Genomic DNA, 19,779 nt, shown 5'->3' with positions numbered 1-19,779 from the left:
TCAAGAGAGGGGAAACAGTGCACACACCGTATATTTGTGCAAATGCACAAAATGTTCACAACACAAACACAAAACTAGCATGTGTGCTAGATGTAAGACACAGTGTAATTTCATAACCCCAGTGTTTGTGTCTGTTCCCTGATTTATAGTTTTGATATACTAACAGTACTCAAATAAACATCAATTTATCAGGACACAAAAGCCTTCAATTTCAGCAGTGAAACATTTGTGCTTCTTCATTCCATTCTGCTTTTAACAATCTGGAATTACACTGCACTTCAGAAATATAACAAGTTATAAGAGAAATATGTATTTTAGAAACAACAGAAAACACAGTGAGCTAGCATGAAATATTTTCTACTTAACGGATGTATAATTTTAAAGGGATAAAGAAATGCAAAATAATTACAGTATGTTGACTTTAAGGTTAATTCCATGATTTCCTGAAATGCGTTCCCAGTGAGTGTCACTTTCTTGCTGGGAGTGAAGGCTCATGGAACCACCCCTTCTATGTAAACTACTCCCTTACCTTCTCATCTAAAGCTTTATGGTGTTCAAAAAGTGACTTCAATGCCTTCAAAACCTCAACTTCACTGGAAACCCCTGAAGGAGACTGAGCTTGCCGTTTCACCACTGTCATTCTCAGTGATCGTTCGTGTCTTGACACAAGGCATTCTAAATGTTCCAAAAGCAGCTGAAAGAAATGATATAAAAATTATATTTACTATATTTTTACTTAATAACCATAATTTATTTTGATTATAACAACAAATATATAAAAATCACAATAACTCTAAGTTAATAGTTATCTTTGATTTGTTCACCTTAGCTCCTTTTTTGAATACCATTTATCATTTATAATTTGGTTTCTCAAGAAATTTTATAATGCTACTCTCCTCCAAGTCATTTATAAATAATGTGAACAGCAGAGGACCGAAACAGATGTCTGCTAGTCATTGCCATCCAGAATAAGCTTATTCTATTGATCATCAACTTCTGCTTCCTAGTGCCAAACTAGTTTTCAATCCAGATATTTAAGTTACTGCCAATTCTATTGATTTAAACTTCTTTCCCAAAACTTTCAAATGTGGAACTTCATCAAATTACTTCTGAAAATCAAAGTAAATTATATCCAGGCTCCAAAATTCTATAGAGGTTCTACACGTAACTTCAGAGGGAGGCTGGCAGAACCCTAAAGAAAATGAAGAAAACTCAGTTATGTCAGAACTTCTGTCAACCCCTTACAAGGCAAATGATGAGCTAGGGCAGAGGGATCAGAGGCTGGGTTGGGGGAGTAGTGGCGATCGGGTGGGGGAGTAGTGGCGATCGGGTGGGGGAGTAGAGGCAATCAGGTGGGGGGGGGAGGGGGAACAGTGGTGATCGGGGGGAGTCCTGGCCCACATTCTTTAAATGTAGGGTCAGGAGCAGCATTGTAAATAAATTTGAAAAACTTATCTTCTTGGTAGCTGGCGGTCCCAAGGTCTAGTTTTATTGAGAGTTGTCAGCACTGGTGCTGACGCTTCAGGACAAACCAATCTTGTAGTGGTGAATTTTCCTTTACTAAATATGGTGGTCGGTGCACTACCGGCCGGAAATGTGCGCACGCTTCCTGCCCGCCATATTGGAGGATTGGTAGGCCGGTCAGTACCCTAAAAATTGGCACTGCATGGCCGAATTTATAGGCCAGAGAGATTGGAAAGGGAATGGGTTATGGAAAAAGGCATAGATATCTGGAAGGATTGGGCCATGAAAAGTGAGCCAAGATCAGGTGGGAATGGAACATTGAAAAAGCACAGGCATCAGGATGATGTGGGCCACTGCAGAAGCATAGGAAATAGATAGAATTTGTTAGTGAATGAAATGTAAGATAGAAAAAAAAATTTTAAATGCACATGCAATGCTGCTGTAGAGCAGTTTGGTTTCACATTTCTGACATTTTTTTAAGCAAATCACTGTCTGTGAGTGTGCCAAAGACCTGGTACATGTTGTGACAATTTAGAAAAAGGATGAAAGGGTAATCCAGGAAACTATAGACCTCTGACTTGACATCTGTAGTCAGTACAACATCCTGAAAGAGAGAAGAACGTGGCATCAAGTTAAACATAGTATGATAATATGGCATTATCAGGGCCAGGGTGATCTCCTGGACTAGTTTTGATTGCCTAAGAGAGTCAGAGAGGAATTGCCTCGATTTTTTTCCCCCAAATTGGCCTGGGTTTTTATCTGGCTTTTTGCCTCTCCCAGGAGATCACATGGTTTTTGGGTGGGATGTGGAGTCTATATATTGTGATGCACAAGGCATCGTAATTGTGTGGAGCAAGGCTGAATGGACCAGAGGGACATTTCCTGTCCATCATTGTTCGTATAAGAAATAATTAATGTGACTTTTTACAAGTGGCAGATCTAAACTGACAAATCTACTCAAGTTATTTCAGGCTATAACAGAGTTAACGGACAAAGGGAACTCTGTAGCTATAGAGGCCCCAGATTTCCTCAGGGGTTCCACTGGACTCCTGTAGTAACTTTGGCACAGGTCCAATGCAGCCCACTGAAAAATGGCAGGGACCCAGTTATGCAAGATCCATATTATTTCTGGGATTTTTCGATCGGCCTTGTAAGTGGGAGAACCTTCAGTTTGCCAAGTTAGATGAGGGATACCACCCTGCAGATGGGCAAAAGTGGGCACCATTGGGCCAGAAAGGTATGCAAGGCAGAGAAGCAGCCTGGAGCCCCAAAAAATGAATTAAAAAAAACAGATGGGGAGCCAAGGTGACACTAAGTGGGGTCTGGGCAACCCCCCCTCCAATGGTGGACAGATTCCAAATTTATCTGCATGTATTTATCTGCATGTAACAGGTGTGCACCAGAGATATTCCCATATTGGCACAGGCGTCAACTGGCCCCATGCAAATTAAGCACCCTTCTGCTGATCCTGCAAACTTCGTGGAGTTGGTGCTGGAGGGAACCCCTGAGAAACCACTGGGATAAGGACCAATGTATCTAGATTCGAGCAAAGGAGCATCATCAGCATGGAAAGAAGTGACTAGTGAGGTACTGCAGGGATTGGTTCTGGGGCAATTGTTGTTTTCAACATATTTTGATTTGGAAGAAGGAGCAGAACTCTCCAAATGCGAGGTTGATACCAGATTGGCAGAGGCTGCAAATAGTGGCACGCACATAGACTAGGTGCATAGGAATCTGGACAAACAAGGATTGAGCCAAAGGAGCACATATTGGAATATGGGCCACGAAGGATAGCATACCCAATATAAAGCCCAAGTGATAGTCCATGCAATGCTCTGTCCTAGAAGTACAAGGCAGAAAATTACCTTTATAATCCCTTGTATGAAAATGTTAGTTTCCATAATTCCAGCATGTTTATCCCCTAGGTTATTTTTAAAAATGGCTAAGGTAGCTTTGTAGCACATGGTGCTAGAGATGTAGAATGCAAATTCATACCCATGATTCCATACACAGTGAATTCTTTGCTGAGTTCAGCTATGCCATCAGATGAGGTGCCAGAGGTCAGATGTTCCTCCACAGGGAGGGAATCAATTGTTGGCTGATTACAAAATGGCATCACAAAGCCAGATAAACTTATCTTTCTTTTCAACACTGCAGTTTTTTTTAAAATGGCTACAGGAACCACAAAAAAAAAATCACAAAATGGAGATATCATACAGGTAACAAGAATGATCAATTAAAACAAACTAGAAGAAACTCCAATAGCAGAGGAGGTGAGAGGGTGGCAGAAGCACTAAGACAAAAAGAATTATAGGTCAGTCAGTCTTTTTTAAAATAAGCTGCTGTAGCTAAAAATGAGCTAAAATACAACTTCCTGTCATGAGTAATTTACCTGCTGCTTGCAGCATCAATATAGATGTAGTGATGCCTAGACATTTCCTTGTCATGTTAACTTTGCTTTTTAAGATGATATGCTGGACCACTTTGGATCATTGTTAACCACATACATCTTCACTGAGAATGTATATAGCAGGGATGGCAATGGTAACCAAAAACATATGCTGATTTATAAGCCTACAATTGCCATCAGCATAAAACATTACACCAGTGGCAAGTATGTAATAGGAACAACAATTTTGGGCGTATGATACAGCACACTCTAGGGTGTGAATGTGATAGTGGATGCTTGATGCATTGAAGCAGATGGAATGTCAGTTCTCCGTATTATTAGGTGTAGGGCCTGAGGCCTAGAGCATACTTAGGCATCTAGCACATCACAATGTCGTCTGCCAGTGTGTCATTTGTTGGGAGCCTGCGCACAAACTGTGCAAGGCTAAACCAAGCTCCCTAATGGAACCACTGAGAAGAATCATAACTGCTGAGCTCCTGTTTGGAATGAGCACGTTAAGGGTGGCTGGGGATTGGGCTGTAAAATTTTTGCAGTTGGATGGCCCTCTCCCTAATATAGACTACACTTCATTACTTACTCAGTTTTTTTGGCCTATAACAGCCCAATCTGTCAACAACAACTTGCATTTATATAGGGCCTTTGATGTAGAAAAATGGCTAAGGTGCTTCAAAGAGGCAGGAATCTTATCCCCAATGGCTGCAACAAAACAAAATGGCAACAATAGTTTGGTGCCCCGCAGTTCACCTGCCAAATTTAAATGAGGCCAGGGCCACAAAATCATGGGGGCCTCTTCACCACCAGAATGGAGGGCCGGCCAGCTGGCTCCGGTGGTTGGTCACTCGGAAGTAAAAAATCAACCCCGTAGTGTGTGAATGTTGGCAGCTGCACAATGCTGCCCTTGGTGCCTGTGCTTTGTTTCAGATGTGTGATACCTAACCTACCACTCATTCTAAGTGATTCCATTGTAGAAGAAGTAAATATGTTGGCTGTAGAGTTTCAATGCAGTCTGCAAGATTTCTGGTGACTCCAGAGTCTGCTGGGCTTTGCATTGTGAAGGCCCTGCACATGATTCAACCACATCCAAAATTATGGTGGCTGACTTGTGTTGCTGCTTTAAACTATCTCTTTCCATGCTTGATGCACCGATCTCTTCTGTGGGAGGGGGCTGAAGAGGTGGCCATTACAGTCTTGAATTGTGTGCCTCCTGTCCTTGAGCCCTTACCAGTAAAAATGCCATTCCTCTCTCATTAACACCTAATTCTACAGCATTTTTGAGCATAACAAGCTGGCTTAATTTTGCCAGTGCAATTTTAGATTCTTAAATACCTCCTAATTGCAGTTCACAGCTGATTTAGAGGATTAGTTCATCTCTTTTCATTGGTTGGCTTACTGGTGTGCTGGAGAAAGCCCACATTTTAGCCATAGACTGAAAACAGCAAAATCATATGTAAACTTGCATGAATAAATTCTCCTGGAACTATTAGTAACCCACAGTTACCCCTTCCCTTCAAATATACAGTAACAGCAATTTCTAGGCTATATACTCTGATAACTTACTCTCGTGTTGTTTCTCTCAGCTTTGAGTTCAGAAATTTCATCTTCTTTTTCCAACAGTTGTTCTCTGCATGCATTTAACTCCTTTGTCAGTGCAGCAAACTCCTGTTAAGGGATAAATTAAAAATATTAATTGATGTCTTAGTTTAAGGCAAAACTAATAGGAAATTGAACATATGGATGAATTACAATAGTTCATGGCTAGCACCATATGGCTTCTTCATAAACATAATATGCACAACAAAATCAAAACTGTTTGTTCCAGCATGGTATCATGGGACATAGATTTAGACTTGCAAGTCCCACAACATTGAGTCCATTATTTCACCCATTTACTGTGGACAAATGCCAAACAGAAGCTAGGGGGGAGAAATTCAAGTAATGCTAGAAATCAGTGTGAAATGGGCTTCACAAAAACGTGTGCCCGATCACGAGGGAGAGGCATGAGCAAAACTAGTGCTTTATTTGATTAAGATTGGCGATCTGCCAATGCTACTTCTGCTGTTTATTGGCAGCTCACTGATTGGGGTGGGTGCAAAAAATTGGGCATCAGTGACACCAGTTAAAGGCAGTCTGCACCTCTTAAAAGAGAAGTGCAGTTTGGCTGCTGTCAACTGAATTAACGCTTTGCAGGCAAAATGGCAAGCAGAGGAGCTGCAGGAAGGGCTTTTATGACTGCCCTTGCTCTTGTGGCTTCCTAGTCACACTCTTCATCTTGCTCCTCCGCTTCTTCCTCCTGAGGCGTCTTCAGGGGTTGTTCCTTTAGCAATGTGAAGTTGTGGAGAATGCTGCAGACCATGACAATTCTGGAGACCTTCTTGGGGCTCTACTGAAGGAGCCCTCCAGACCTATCCAGGCAGCAAAATCTCTGTCTTAGAGCACCAAACATTTGGAGGTCTCTGCCGTCTTCTTGCTGCTGCTGGTCCTCCACCTCCAGTCCGATGGCAGACCTAGCAACAGATCCAGTTTTCAACAAAAAAAAGCTGAAGCTCCAGCACAAAGTGCTCCAAAAAGTTAGTTCCCACAAATTTTGCAAACAGCTATCTCAGCTATGTTAACCAAAAGAAGGCCTCCAAGCCCACAGCAGCTTAAAATTACTAACTAGAAACTTACCTACATGCAGCTAAGGATCCCTTTAAGTATCGTTGATGCAGCCTGTTTGCTGACTTTTGGTGCTAATAATTACTGGATGAGGTTAACAGTCCACAAATCCAGCGCTCCCACAGTTCAATTTGGAAAAAAGATCCGTCAACAGGTGAATGACCCTTATTTGAATAGTTTGATAAGGCCAGCGCACCTTACAAGCTAAAAGTTGGCCAAACCAATATGGTGGTCGTCAAGCTTCTAGGGAAGATTGGGCTCGGAAAATCTTGACCTGAAATTCGTCTGACGATCATTTTCGCCCAACAACCGGGTACAATGATGTTCAATTTCTCTCTTTAGGTGATAACTCACATGGTGTATGGAAAATTAGAGGGACAGTTATCTCAGAATCATTTTTGCACATTTCTAATGGCCAATTTGGGAGAATGAAGAGGTCTATATAGGTGAATTGTAACTTTCAATCCATTCTTTAAATGAAATGTTATAGTACTGATTCTCCAATGCATGCATTGTATCAGGGGATGCTTTTTAACATTAAAAATAAGCGTGCGCAAAGATTCAGAATTTCACTCCTTTCAAACTTTAACTGGGAAAGTGTACAATTTTAACATTGATGGTTTCATGGCCAGTGCAAAATAATGTTACTTATATAAAAATGTGCCTAAATGCTGCAAATTCTTGAATTTGAAATCAAGCAATACTAAATAAATGTAATGACCACCAACTCCACATAAAGGAAAGTGAAATGTGAATCTTCTTCCTTATCTCCAAATGATAAACAGAACTAATCTTGAATCAACTCTTTTTCTGGAAATTTGTGAAATCAAATGTTAAATATCTAGCAAAATAGTAATATACACGCATTTCCACTGATTACATAACAGAGAAAATCTAGTAGCATCTCTAAGCATTTGTATACGAGATGTAGCATTCACCAGTAGAAATACAGACTATCTACAGTAACCTGATATTGCATAAAAATTAATACTCGACCATTAGGTTCAGGCACAAATAAATTTTAAAATCACTATTACTGGGTGCAAAAATGTTGTGAGGACATAAAACTTCTACTCATATACAAATCCCTTTCCCAACACTTCTATTATGAAATGGCATTGTAGCTATTATTATGCATGCCAAAAGAGGTTATTGTTTCTTTCCAATCCAAAGATTATGTATAGTACACTGAATGGTTAGACTGACCATCCAGTATTGCCTCACAGCTGTACAGTGCAGCGTCTGAGAAATTTGGTTAGGAAACTATGGGAATAGCATAGTGCAAAGACTAGGAAGGAGAAAATATTTGATTATACACTGTTTGACATAGTATAGTAAATACAGTAAAGCAATGGCAGAACAAATCTGCTGTCCAAGCAAAAATGAAGTATGAAAACTAGCAAGTCCTGGAATCAGAGATTACATTTAATGAAAGTAAAACACCCAAGTTATATTAATCTGGTATACTAATATTTTCATGATTTTGAAGAGAATACTATTCAAGTAATAGAATCATTTCAGCAAATTTCACAGCTAAATATTGTTGCACAGTGACAACTATGTCATAACTTGTTGGACTGAATCACAGGTTTTCAAACTGGGATCTGCAAGATCATTAAATTTCTGTTAATTTGTAAGCAGATTTTTGTATTTATTGACTTACCAGCACATTATTTGTCAATACTAATAAAAAAATGTTTTCTGCAACTACAGCTGTTTTTCTTTGGGTAGCTGACGCTGTTTATTGGAAATTATTGCATGGAGTCCCTAACACAAAACAGAACGATCCTCACAAAGTTAATGTTGTTTACCGAGGTTTATCAGCAAATACACACTAGTTATTTCCTGCATTAACATTTAGTGAATGATGCAAGCGAAATATAAAGAATTTCATCAGTATGCAGATCAATTTCTGTGGGGCTCTGCCGCTCATTCACCGTGTCTTTGCCGACAGAGCTGCAGAACTCCCAGGAGAATGGCATAAAAGATATTTGCCTCGTGTAGGTTACAGTTATATTGCAGCTTATTGAAGTTGAAGTGTTGTCAATCTCTTTGAGGTGGTCTCACACCGGAATCTAAATTCCAAAATCACATAAGTTGAGCTGCAGTTATACTGCACAATTTGTTTTACTGAGTTGCTAAAACTGCTTTACTTCCACCTAAAATGTTCAGCATAACTGCCCTATTATTGGAGCAGTGACAGCCTTATTCTGTTTACAATTCTAAAGATGCCAACATACCAATCACAAACATATACTTTTAAAAAAATTGACATTGGATAGATAAATTAAAATGGGGACAGTAAGTTGCCCCAAAAAAATTTCTGGGAATACTTAGAAACAGTCAACAGTAAATTCTCAACAGTTTTAATTACTAATTTATAAGAAATCAAAAAATGAACAACAGATGAGAGAAACGTTCTGAGTGTATGAGTAGATTTTAACATGTGGCGGATGGGGTGTAGAGTGCAAGGAAAAGTCCCGCAGGGAGCCCAGTGTGAGACCCAAGCCATTTCAACACCCAGGCCTTATTTAAATATTCCAGCACTTTGTCTACCTGAAACCAGCAGGAATGACTTCAGGGGCAGCAAGGCGGAACAGAAATCGGGTTGGGAGCTCGATGACACCGGGGTCACAAGAGAACGGTCCCTGGCATGAAGTTAGTGCTGGAGAGGGGGTTTGGATGAAGATTCAAAGGCTGGGGGGAAGAGGCAAGGCCAGGGCTGGGTAGGTCCAAGGACTTCTTCTGGAGCCCGGAGGGAGCACCCCTGTTTTTCCTGGCCCACAAGTATTCTACAAAAAAGTAAAATATTTTAACACCTTGGCCTCTTCTGGCTACTCTGCAGACTCCCACCATAGTAGAGCTGTTGGGGTTGGTACCATGCGGGTCTCCTGAACCCTAGAGTTAAAATGGGGTCATGGCGCCCGTGATATCCTTGGGCCATGAATTTTCCATGTAAATTAGGCTCCGCCTGCTTGGAGCGGGCAGTTTTCCTATACTTGTTTTGAGTTAAGTTACGATGGCTGCTGAGGGAATGCACAGCACCATTCCCACTGGGCAGGGTGGTTAAAATTGACCCCTATGTTGCTGTAGGGTGGTTAAAATTGACCCATATGTTGCCTCACCTACCACAGTGCATAACAGAAAATCAGGGACACACGTTATGCACTGGTGGTAGGTGAGGTTACAAATCCTTTTGTCATGTTAATTTGTTTCATATTAACTAACATTTACAAAATTGTAATTCTAAATGTAATAGTTTTAGAAATGTCAAAAAACACTACTTTATTGCTAAATTCCATAAGTAGCCTAGCAAAATCATAACATTTTGTGTTTTTTTTTATTTTGGCATAGCCCTTAAAAGTTAATCAGTTCTTACTTAAATCAGTCATTGAACGTTTACTGTAGCCTTAAAATAGTGGTCCAACTGGTCTTGTGTAGGGGGTGGTGGTGTGTGTCAGCTTCACCTCTGACTACTGAGCGGTCCGAATCGCTCCCACTCCCTGGGTTCTAGACCTTGGACTTATTTGGGGGTTGGGACAAAAAATGCAGCAGACAACTGGTTTTGGTACAAGAAAAGAAACTGGGTTTATTGAAGTCACAAATGAACTTATAACATTAGGATAATACTGAGATACAAAGTACACTTAGTTAAGAATGGGGAACACACGGCATAACGAGGGAAAATCACCCTACTAATCCCCTTACCCTTGTCCCACCCCCAAAACCTAACTAAATTGAACTAGTAGAGGTCAGGAATCATGCTCACCAAACCAGGGTTCCTTGACAGTTCGAAATCCAGCCAGGTAAGCCGGTTGCAGTTTTGGGGTACGCTCTTTGTGTCCTCTGGGCCCTGCCGTCCCCACGTGGTCCTGGTCTGTGGAATCTGCGAAGGTTCTTCAGTTGGATAGAGTCTGTTGGTATGGTAAGGCGCAGTTGTGGGTGGACGATCTTCGTGCAGGGCTGCGGCTGCCTTCTTGCTGCTTCAAAACTGCTGTTTAAAGCTGAACTGCTTAGAACCTGCTCCAAAACCAATCTAAAACCTGCTCCAAAACTGCTGCTTCAAAACTGCTGTTTAGAACCTGCTCCAAAACCAACTTTTTTTTTCTGCTTTGTAACTGATGGCCCAGTTATACTGTTTTTCGAATTTCTTATCTGATTCCAAAACAAGGTTAGTTCTTTGTCTGATTATGGTGGGCTTCTTCCGGTGATTGTTGGTGTCCTGTCCCCATAACTAGGCTTGAACTGAAAGCCATTGCATTGATGGGTTTGCATAATTGCATTGATTGATTTATGCAAGGTTTTGATGGGCTTTAGTTTCGTGTAAACTGAAGTCTTTCTCTGGGTTGATTGTTTTAAAGGGAAGAATGCGTATTCTGTCTACTCTCATTGTCTGGTTTTCAGGAACAATTCACTCTGTCCCAACAAGCCCGGGTATGTCTTGCAGGGATCCATGTTTAAACCTAGCAGTTGGTTCGTCTTCAAATAAAATTCCAAAAGTCATATCCTCGTTGATGATATGAAAAATGTGGGAATTTTGAGAACCCTTCACTTGTTAATAAACTGAACCAGTGGATGGAACTGGCTTAAGGCTGGTGCAGCGGAAGTACCAACCCTGAATCAACGAGTACTGAGCCTACCTGAATTTCCAGGTTCAGCCTCATTAATATATTGTCGGTGTGCTGCAGGTGGGAGTCATACCTGTGATTAGCAGCTCCTCCATTAGTCAGTGGAAAACTGTATGCTGCTGCAGGCCTGTAGCATTTTAAAGAGACATTGGGGGTGATTTTAAACCCCGAGAACGGGTGGGTTGGGGGCGGGTGGGAGTTGAAAATAGTTGTTTTTTTGGGTCGCAAACGCAAAATTTTTGGACTTTGCATTCCCAGTGGGAAGTTTTACTTTTATGCACTGACATTAAACCCGGAAATAAAGCCCGGGTGCGGTTGCGACCCAAAAACCAACTATTATCAACTCCCACCCGCCCCCAACACACCCGTTCTTGGGGTTTAAAATCATCCCCATTGTTACAGGAGTGGAGAAAGGTGTACAAGTAAGACAGTCACCCTGCAGCCATGTCTACCAACCCTCATGGAAACAGAGGGTGCCCCAGGTTTTCTAATATGTCAGTGAAAATTTAGCTACATCATTAAATAAATTTAAAACAGAAATAGACAGTTTCCTAGAAGTAAAGGGAATTAGGGGTTACGGGGAGCGGGTAGGAAATTGGACAAGAATTTAGATTTGAAGTTAGGATCAGATCAGCCATGATCTTATTGAATGGCGGAGCAAGCTCGAGGGGCCGATTGGCCTACTCCTGCTCCTATTTTGTAGCAAGTGCAGAAGAGGAACGTGCTCATCCCTGTAATCAAATGGATATCTGGCAGGAGGCAGTTGCCCATGTAAATGCAGACAACCTTGTACCTAGGACCTTGCTGCAGTGCTGCAAGAAATTTAATAACCTCACCAGGTATATAAAGATAGGGAACCCCATCCAAAATTTACAATATTGCAAAGTATCATCTATGAATAGCATGACCAGTACCCTCCCATCCACAGTCTTACATTACCTTGAAAGCTTCACATGATTGTCCATTTTGCACTAGGGAAGACTTTGCTGCACTAAAAGATCTTTTCCTTACCTCCTGAACTGTCATTCCCTTACAAATTCTTCCATCTGTTGTAACAGCATGATGCTTGTTCCTGGAATGGGCACAATCGGCAGCTGGCTGATAGATGGGTATCCCTGTATATTCCTCCTGTCAATGTCAATAATTCAATTTCTTTCACTATTTTTGCAGGAGAAGCCCCAATGGAGGAGGATTCCCCAATTTCTATCATCCTACATTTTTTGAGGGTTCTGTCCCAGTCAATGTAGAGGAATCAGGAGATGAGGACGCAAGAGTTTTGGTCGCAACTTTTCTTGCTCTTTCTTTGTTATCCTAATTATTCACTCAATTAGTGGAACTAAATCAGAAACTTGGAAACAATTCTTTGTCAGGTATCCTGCAGAAAGCAACATGTGACCAAGCAGCATTATAAAATTTGATCTTGTTCTCTTTCTCTATATATGCCACATGAAATGGAGTTGGGGCGAAGGAACCTGTGGAAACAAGCACCTGTTAACATCTACCATTACTCACTATACCTTTGCGTAGCACCAGCCCAGAAACATCCATACTGCATTTGTTTTAAAAATCAAAGTTTCATCAGTGCTGCTATTTAGCCAAACTATTCCATATTGTAACAGTCAGTAAGAGCAATGTGAGGTTCGTACAGGACTTTGTGAGTTTGAGCAGCATGCATTGGATGATACACAGAGCATGAGTGTGCAGGAGTAGATGACGATGACACAGGAGGAATTGAAACAAGCTGTCCAGAGAGTCACTCGAGTCCGTTCACTGCTGATGAGTACATGGATAGGGACCTTAGGGAGACCTGCTTTTAAAAAGAGTGTTCTCTGAGCATGAAAAATTGCTGAAGTTATTGAAGAGTGTACCTAGCAGCTAGAGTGGAGGAGTACTCAACCCACATGTATGGTGTTCTGCTGCATAGGATAAAAAAACTCCAATCCACCATAGTGTGATAACTTAAAATACAGTGGAGCCCGCTATGCCACTGCTCACAATGCTAGTCATAGCATCACTCATGAATACTCATACTGTTGTCATGTAGACCTTGGGTTCCCTTGTCTATTCCTCCCTGGACAAGCATGAAGATTGCATTCAGGCAGCCTGAAAGTTTTATAGGACTTCGATACTCTGAATGCTGTCATTGGGTCTGCTGTCACTGCAGATTAGTGGGTATGCTTATATAGCATCCAGTAGCAGGGACAGGCATAGAATGGCCATAGGTAATGTTGCTGCCTAATGAAAGGGATCCCACCTCTGTATACTGTAAATGGGAATTCTTTGTTGTTGCTGTTCTGAGGACAGGAGCTCCCACTTACAGTACGTAGAGGCGGTGATCCTTTCCATAGCAGAAGAACACTCAACGAGTGGTAATGAAAGGAGGGGCCTCAATCCACTCTGACATGCTGACTGGACCCCCAAAACAATGACTGTTAGTATGAAATGCTGATGGTTGGCATGTATGGATATACATGGGTCACCTGAAACATCCCCGGTTTCCTGTATGTCCTCACCCTCATGGTCCTTCTCCTTTGGGTGCTCCGTGTTTATTCCTTATTGCATAGCAAAGTTGTGCAACAAATAGCAAACCAAAATGATGCGTGACGCTGTGGAGATAATTTTAACCTAACCTGCCCAGCGGGAAATTGACAAAATCGGATTGGCTTCCCGTTTTATTTCCATTGACTCAAAGGAAAGTAAAATTGTGCAGGGTGTAAAACGGTCAGCCAAACCGATCCTGTCAATTTCCCGCCAGTTAAAATTATCTCCAATGGCTGGACTACGTTTTTGGAGGCCCCCAGATCTAAAGGCCAGCAAATGGTGTTGGCATTCAAATTATGTCAATTATTCCTAATTTTAATATTATTAAGCTCATCCTTTTTTTGCTGCTCCCAGGTAGTGGCAGAAAGGGATGATATGCAAAGTCAATGGAGATCAATTGGGATAGATTTCTATCCATTTATTACACCGTGTCTGGGTTTGTTGTGCCCCAAATGCATCTGTTTTTGGGATGTAACTGACACTAAAATCTTTGAGACATTATCATGCACATTTCTAACACAAGCAATTTTCTGTTTCCAAACATCTGAATAAATGATAATGTAACAGCCCAAGATTCTAAAAGCAGATGATTTATAGAAAAGGCTGCAAGCACATTACAAAATTTGAGCATGTGCTACGTACAATTTTCTAAAACTTACTTTGAAATGGTCAAAAAATGGTGCATGCTCGAGTTTCCAATATGTGCTTACGATGGGTGAAGCTCCCCCACCGAAAATGTGAAGTCAGCAAATGACACATCTGCGGAGTTAACTAAAATATCACTAATGAGATTGCTGTGCTGTAGTATTCTTTAGGAGGAGGAGGAGGAGTTAAATGTATAATTGGATCGAAAATAGTTGACACCATAAGACAAAATAAAATTAAACTGCATCGGCAGGCATTTTTAAAACTGTTTTCCAGCATTTTCTATTTTTATTTCAGTTTTCCAGCGTCTGCAGTATTTTGCTTTTATTTTTAAAATGCATTCTGTTTGTAGTACAGCAATAGAAGATAGAGATGATATAGGGAATCTGCACAAGTTAAATCTATTTGATTAGAGTTAAGGTAAAATAAGGGAAATGTTACTCTATTGGGAGTATATCATAGACCACCAAACAGTAGAAAGGAGCCAGAGGAAGAGGTATGGGCCTTGATATTGTTCTCCCTAATGCCTGGGGAAGTTTTATTTTTCAGGCAGTATGGAGAGGAAAAGAGAACAGTGAGATATTACTTCAGGTCTCCACCCTATTATGTTCCCCTAGGTTTTCCAGGGTTATCACAAAAAGGGCCTGCACATCCAATAGGCATGGGCCGAGCATACTCTTGGAAATGAAACAGGAAGGGTTGTTTCTGGCCCTTCCACATCAATTTCCTCTTCTCACCACCATGAGGCGCCCAATTCCAACAGTGCCCTGAGAAGCTGGTGGTGGTCCTTGCATCTGGGACCCCTCAGATTGGAGTGTCTAAAAGGACCCTGCAGCAAGTGAAAAAGGTAAGTGGCCTGCTGTTTCTAGTAAGACCTATTGATTTTTGGGACCTGGACACCTTCCAGCTGCTGTGTGAGACTGGCAGCCAGCCCCACTGCTTTGAAGTCTGCAGCTGTCTTTTTGTCTCTGATTTCTAGTCCAAAGCCTTGCCAGGGGGACGGGCCTGTAACAGGAGTGTGACTGGACGATGTTAATGACCTGCCCCACCTAAGTCAGGCATACCTCAGCCTGGATAGGTAGAACACACTTCTGGTGCATTCTGTCCATCCTATGCATAGGCACGAGGTATGAGCAATATGGAAGTGATATAGTCAAATTTGATAGAAGTGCTGGAACAATAGGACCATAATAAAGGATGACAGGAGATGATTAGGGTATAGACTAAACATACTCCCACGAGATGAAAAGAAGGTACTGCAAAAGCTGGATAAGGAGAGAAATTAAAATCAAAATAAGACTTAGAAAAGACAAGTCTGGGCTAATAATACAAAAGAATATTAAATGGAATACAAAAAAATATAGAGGGGAAGCAAAAAAAATTAGGAAGGCAAATAGAGGGTATGAAAGAAGACCAACAGATAACATAAAGGAAAATAGTAAAGAATTTTAGAAATACATAAAAGTAACAGAATAGTTAAAGAAAGGATATGGCTAATTAGAGATAAAATAAATCTTCTAATGGAGGAGGAAGGAATGGCAAAATTACTAAATGAGTATCTTGTCTCAGTTTTCACAGAAGAGTATGGTAGTGAGAATGAACTATAGATATGGAAGTAATACTGAAAGAAAATGGCAGGACTCAAAGTGTCAACCATGAAGGCATGCACTCAGAATGCTGAGGGAAGTTAGAGAGGAAATAGAAGTCAATGGAAATTAATATCGGAAGCGAGATATAACGGGCGGCTGATCTGATATCGCCCGTTTTACACTATCGCCCAAAGTCAAAATTACCCCTACCATGTGAAAAGTGATCTCAGGAGTCCTGCTTTGAAACAAAGGATTCTAGCAAAGCACCAAACATATATGGAAGTTCTGTGTAGCCTCTCCCACGATGTACAGCAGATGGCTGGAATAGTATGGCAGTCCACTGCCTTGCTGCGAGCCAATGTCTGAGAGGGGTTCATTTCATTCCAGTGCATTCTAAAGAAAGTAGCAACTCCAGAAACATCTGCATACCATTCCCTGCTTCAAGAAAGACGAAAAAGTTAGTTCAATGTGGAGGCATTGAATGAAGGAGTACCAGTCTTGAGGGACAGGATACTGAAGTCAATGGAAATAAAAATCAGGAGAGATATAAAACGGGCTGCTGACTTGCTAGCACCCATTATCACAAAAGTCTCTAAAAAGGGAGGGGACAAAATTAGAAAAGCAAAGAAAAAAAATAAAGTTTGACCTTTTATTACAATATGGGGGTCTAAAATGTAATGAAATAATTTGTAGAATTTAATTTATTGAGAAAACAAGGTGAAGCTGCCAAAGCCCATCAAGGTGGTATATATGGTAAAAGAGATCAGGCATATCAGGAACTGATGCTGAAGTAATGCCAAGTTTGGATATTGAAAGCCTGAAACTTGTAGGAGGAAGGAAAGACTGCAGCAGGTAAGGAGTCCAAAGTTTTGAGGTCCTGTGTAAAAATAAATTCAAGTAGAAAACATGGCAATAAGCTTTGGTTTCAACGCAGTGATGATGTTTGGAGGAGGAAAGGAGTATAAGTTGTATTGGGAGCTTAGAAGGAAAAAAAGAGGAATAATTGAAAAAGCATTGGCCATAATAGCATTGATAAAATAGAAAGATGCAAGGAAGGTTGCAATGCAGGCTAGGGTTGAGAAACAGATCACAGGTGACAAGCTTTTTCTTGTTTTCCATCCAGGAATGTGAGAAATTGTTAGAAGTGCCTTCTCAGTTGGAAACCGTAGTCAAATCTTGGGTTTTATAGTGAGTTAAGAATGTTTTAAGAGGAAAAAGGGTTGGCACAAAAAAGAAAACCAAGCTTGTTCAAGTACCTTTAGCAAAGGAGAAGAATTGAGAGTACCATTTGAGGTCAGAGGATAATAATGTGGCTCATAATGTCAATAGATAAAGAACGACTAAAGGTGGAGCCATCAAAAGTAAAAGGCGCTAGCTGTTGGTTAGACTTGTGAAGAGCTGTTTTGAAGGATTGAAATAAAGAACATTTTCTTTGCCTCATCAAAGACTAAATGAGAAGCATATGCCAACACTTATATCATAAATGTCTGTGAGGAGCTCCACTGGCATAACACTTGGTGTTCTGCAACTCTGACAGCAAATGCTGAGAACAAGACGTTATGCATTAATTAAAGGATGTTATAAATAGCCTGCATCTGATTTGTTAACACCTGCTGTGACAACATGTTAAAACCTTTATGGTCTTAATAATGTCTTGTTATCCTTGTAGTAAATGATTCTGTCAGGCTTACAACAAAACATTGCAAAAAACAAAGTTAGCCAGAATTTTTCCTATGGCCAAATATAAAAACAGCGTTTGCATTGATACAAGTATTAAAAAAAAACTTCCCAAAACAGCAAGGTATAAATGGTAATATCAGTGACAACATGGAATGCACAAACTGATGTGCTATAACAATGTCTTTAAAATAACATTGCTGAGAAAGAGATTGTTGGGGGAGGGAATAGGTAGCACAGTGGTTCAAAACATCATTGTTTCAACTCTGAAAACTGGTTGTGAATACAAGCCACATTTACAAGATTAAAAATTTCTTCAATCTGCTAGCTGTAATGGTGTGAATCGAAATTGAGTGTATGCAGTCTCAACACAGTTTCTAGTACATATGAATCCAAAGCACAAACTTGCCCAAAATTCAGCAATTATTAGCATCAGATTAGCAGTTTTACCAAGAAAAACTACAAGGATTATTAATGTAGAAAATATGACATTCCTACAAAAGGGGTGTTTTCTAAAATATGAAGTTTATGCACTTTGCTGTGACATTTACTCTGCATCAAAAATACATTTTGCCTATCCTGGGAACTTTTGAATGGGATACTGGGTACAAAAGGTTGCCAAATAAATATCCAGCAGTGCATTAATATTGACCTCATACTCTCAATAGTGGTACATAAAAAAAACCTTCATACATGGCATGGCTTAATTTCATGTGGAACTTTATCAAATGCCTCTTAGAAGTCGAAGTATACAAATTCATACACCAGTAATTTCTACATGGGATTTACCCGATCATTCGCCTTAACTTCGGCGGAAACCTCAGGCAAATGGCATAAACAGGCTTTAATGCCACTTGTCCAGAGTTTCCATCAATCTTCTGCCAAAGTTACAACAGGAGATTGAGGAACTCCCACAGAGATTCTACCTCAGAGTTTACCAAAGTCCACTTGGGCTGTAACTTCACAATATCATATCATAATTACCAATGAGGAAAGCCATTCGGCCCATCTTAGTTTATCCATCCAGAGAGATCCTGGCATCCCCTCCCCCATTGTACCATCCAATTGTTTCTTAAATGATTCCAGGGTTTTTGCCTCCAATATATCTGGAAGTTTATTTTGCATGTGGATCACTCTTTGTGTGAAGAAGAATTTCCTGATACAAGTCCTAAAGATACTTTTTACTATTTTGAACATGTGTCCCCTAGTTCTACATTCACAGTTTAATTTGAAGTAATATTCCAGGTTAAAGGTTTTTAAAAAGGTTAACAATCTTATATATCTCTATAAGATCACTTCCCAGACACCTTCTTTTTTGACTGAAAAGCCCAAGTTTTTCCAGTCTTCTCTCATAACTCATATCCCTGAAACTAGGGATTAGCCTTGTGGCTCTTGTCTGCAATGCCTCCAGTGTTTGAATGTTTCTCTTGTTTCTTGGAGATCAGAACTGGATGCAGTATTCAAGGTGCAGTCTGATTAGAGCACTATAAAGTTTGATCATTACCTCTTCTGACTAATATTCTGATATAGTTCAGTGGAGGCATAAGTCATGTCAGCCCCTGGTTGCAGAGCATATTGATGATGATTTCAGGGCTGCTGCAACAAAGAGACGGATGCAAACAAAGCATCAGGCACATTTGGAGGTTCTGCACGGCCATCCCAATAGGTACTGCAAATGACTGTGATAGCGGTGGAGACCATTGCCCTGCTGGGTGCCAACATCTAAGAGGGGTTCAACTCATTACAAGGCAGCCTGGAGAAAGTGGCGACTACAAGAGCATCTGCAAACCTTCCCTCGTTTCATGAGATATCCAGTTAAATCAATCAACTCAATGTGGAGGCACCAAATGAAGGACTGCAAGCCTCTGGAGACCATCTGGAGAAGTACATGTCAATCAAATTGAAAAGTATAACAGGGTAACTTCTCAGAGGGTTTACAGGATATTCAGTTGACTCTCTCTCTCTCTCAAGGATTTAAGGATCTCTGATTCAATAAGGGCCATTCTCTACTGACAACCAGAATCATGTTTGCAATACCAGTGGAAACTTGTGTTCATGCCTCAAAGATTGCTTTGCCTCACAACAGCAGCATAGAGGAGGACTCAATCAACTCCCCACAGAAATCTTCATCTTTGCAGGAGATTCTCATCGTTCCAACTTTGTTCGTTGC

At 40.7% G+C, this 19,779-nt stretch overlaps 1 protein-coding gene across 1 annotated transcript in view; it reads right to left on the bottom strand.

The window, feature by feature from the left end:
* ppfia2 (PTPRF interacting protein alpha 2) overlaps nt 1-19,779 on the bottom strand; it is a 413,910-nt gene that overhangs the window by 234,830 nt on the left and 159,301 nt on the right. The window contains exons 2-3 of the mRNA XM_067999463.1: nt 5,432-5,533; nt 530-694 (exon numbers count right to left, since the gene is read on the bottom strand). Of these exons, the coding sequence (XP_067855564.1) occupies nt 530-694; nt 5,432-5,533 (267 nt within the window). The remainder of the gene's footprint in view (nt 1-529; nt 695-5,431; nt 5,534-19,779) is intronic.

Source organism: Heptranchias perlo, chromosome 18 (assembly GCF_035084215.1).
Source record: "Heptranchias perlo isolate sHepPer1 chromosome 18, sHepPer1.hap1, whole genome shotgun sequence".
NCBI classification, from domain to species: domain Eukaryota; kingdom Metazoa; phylum Chordata; class Chondrichthyes; order Hexanchiformes; family Hexanchidae; genus Heptranchias; species Heptranchias perlo.
The sequence above is the reverse complement of the archived record's forward strand: the minus strand, read 5'-3'. Positions and strand labels throughout refer to the sequence as shown.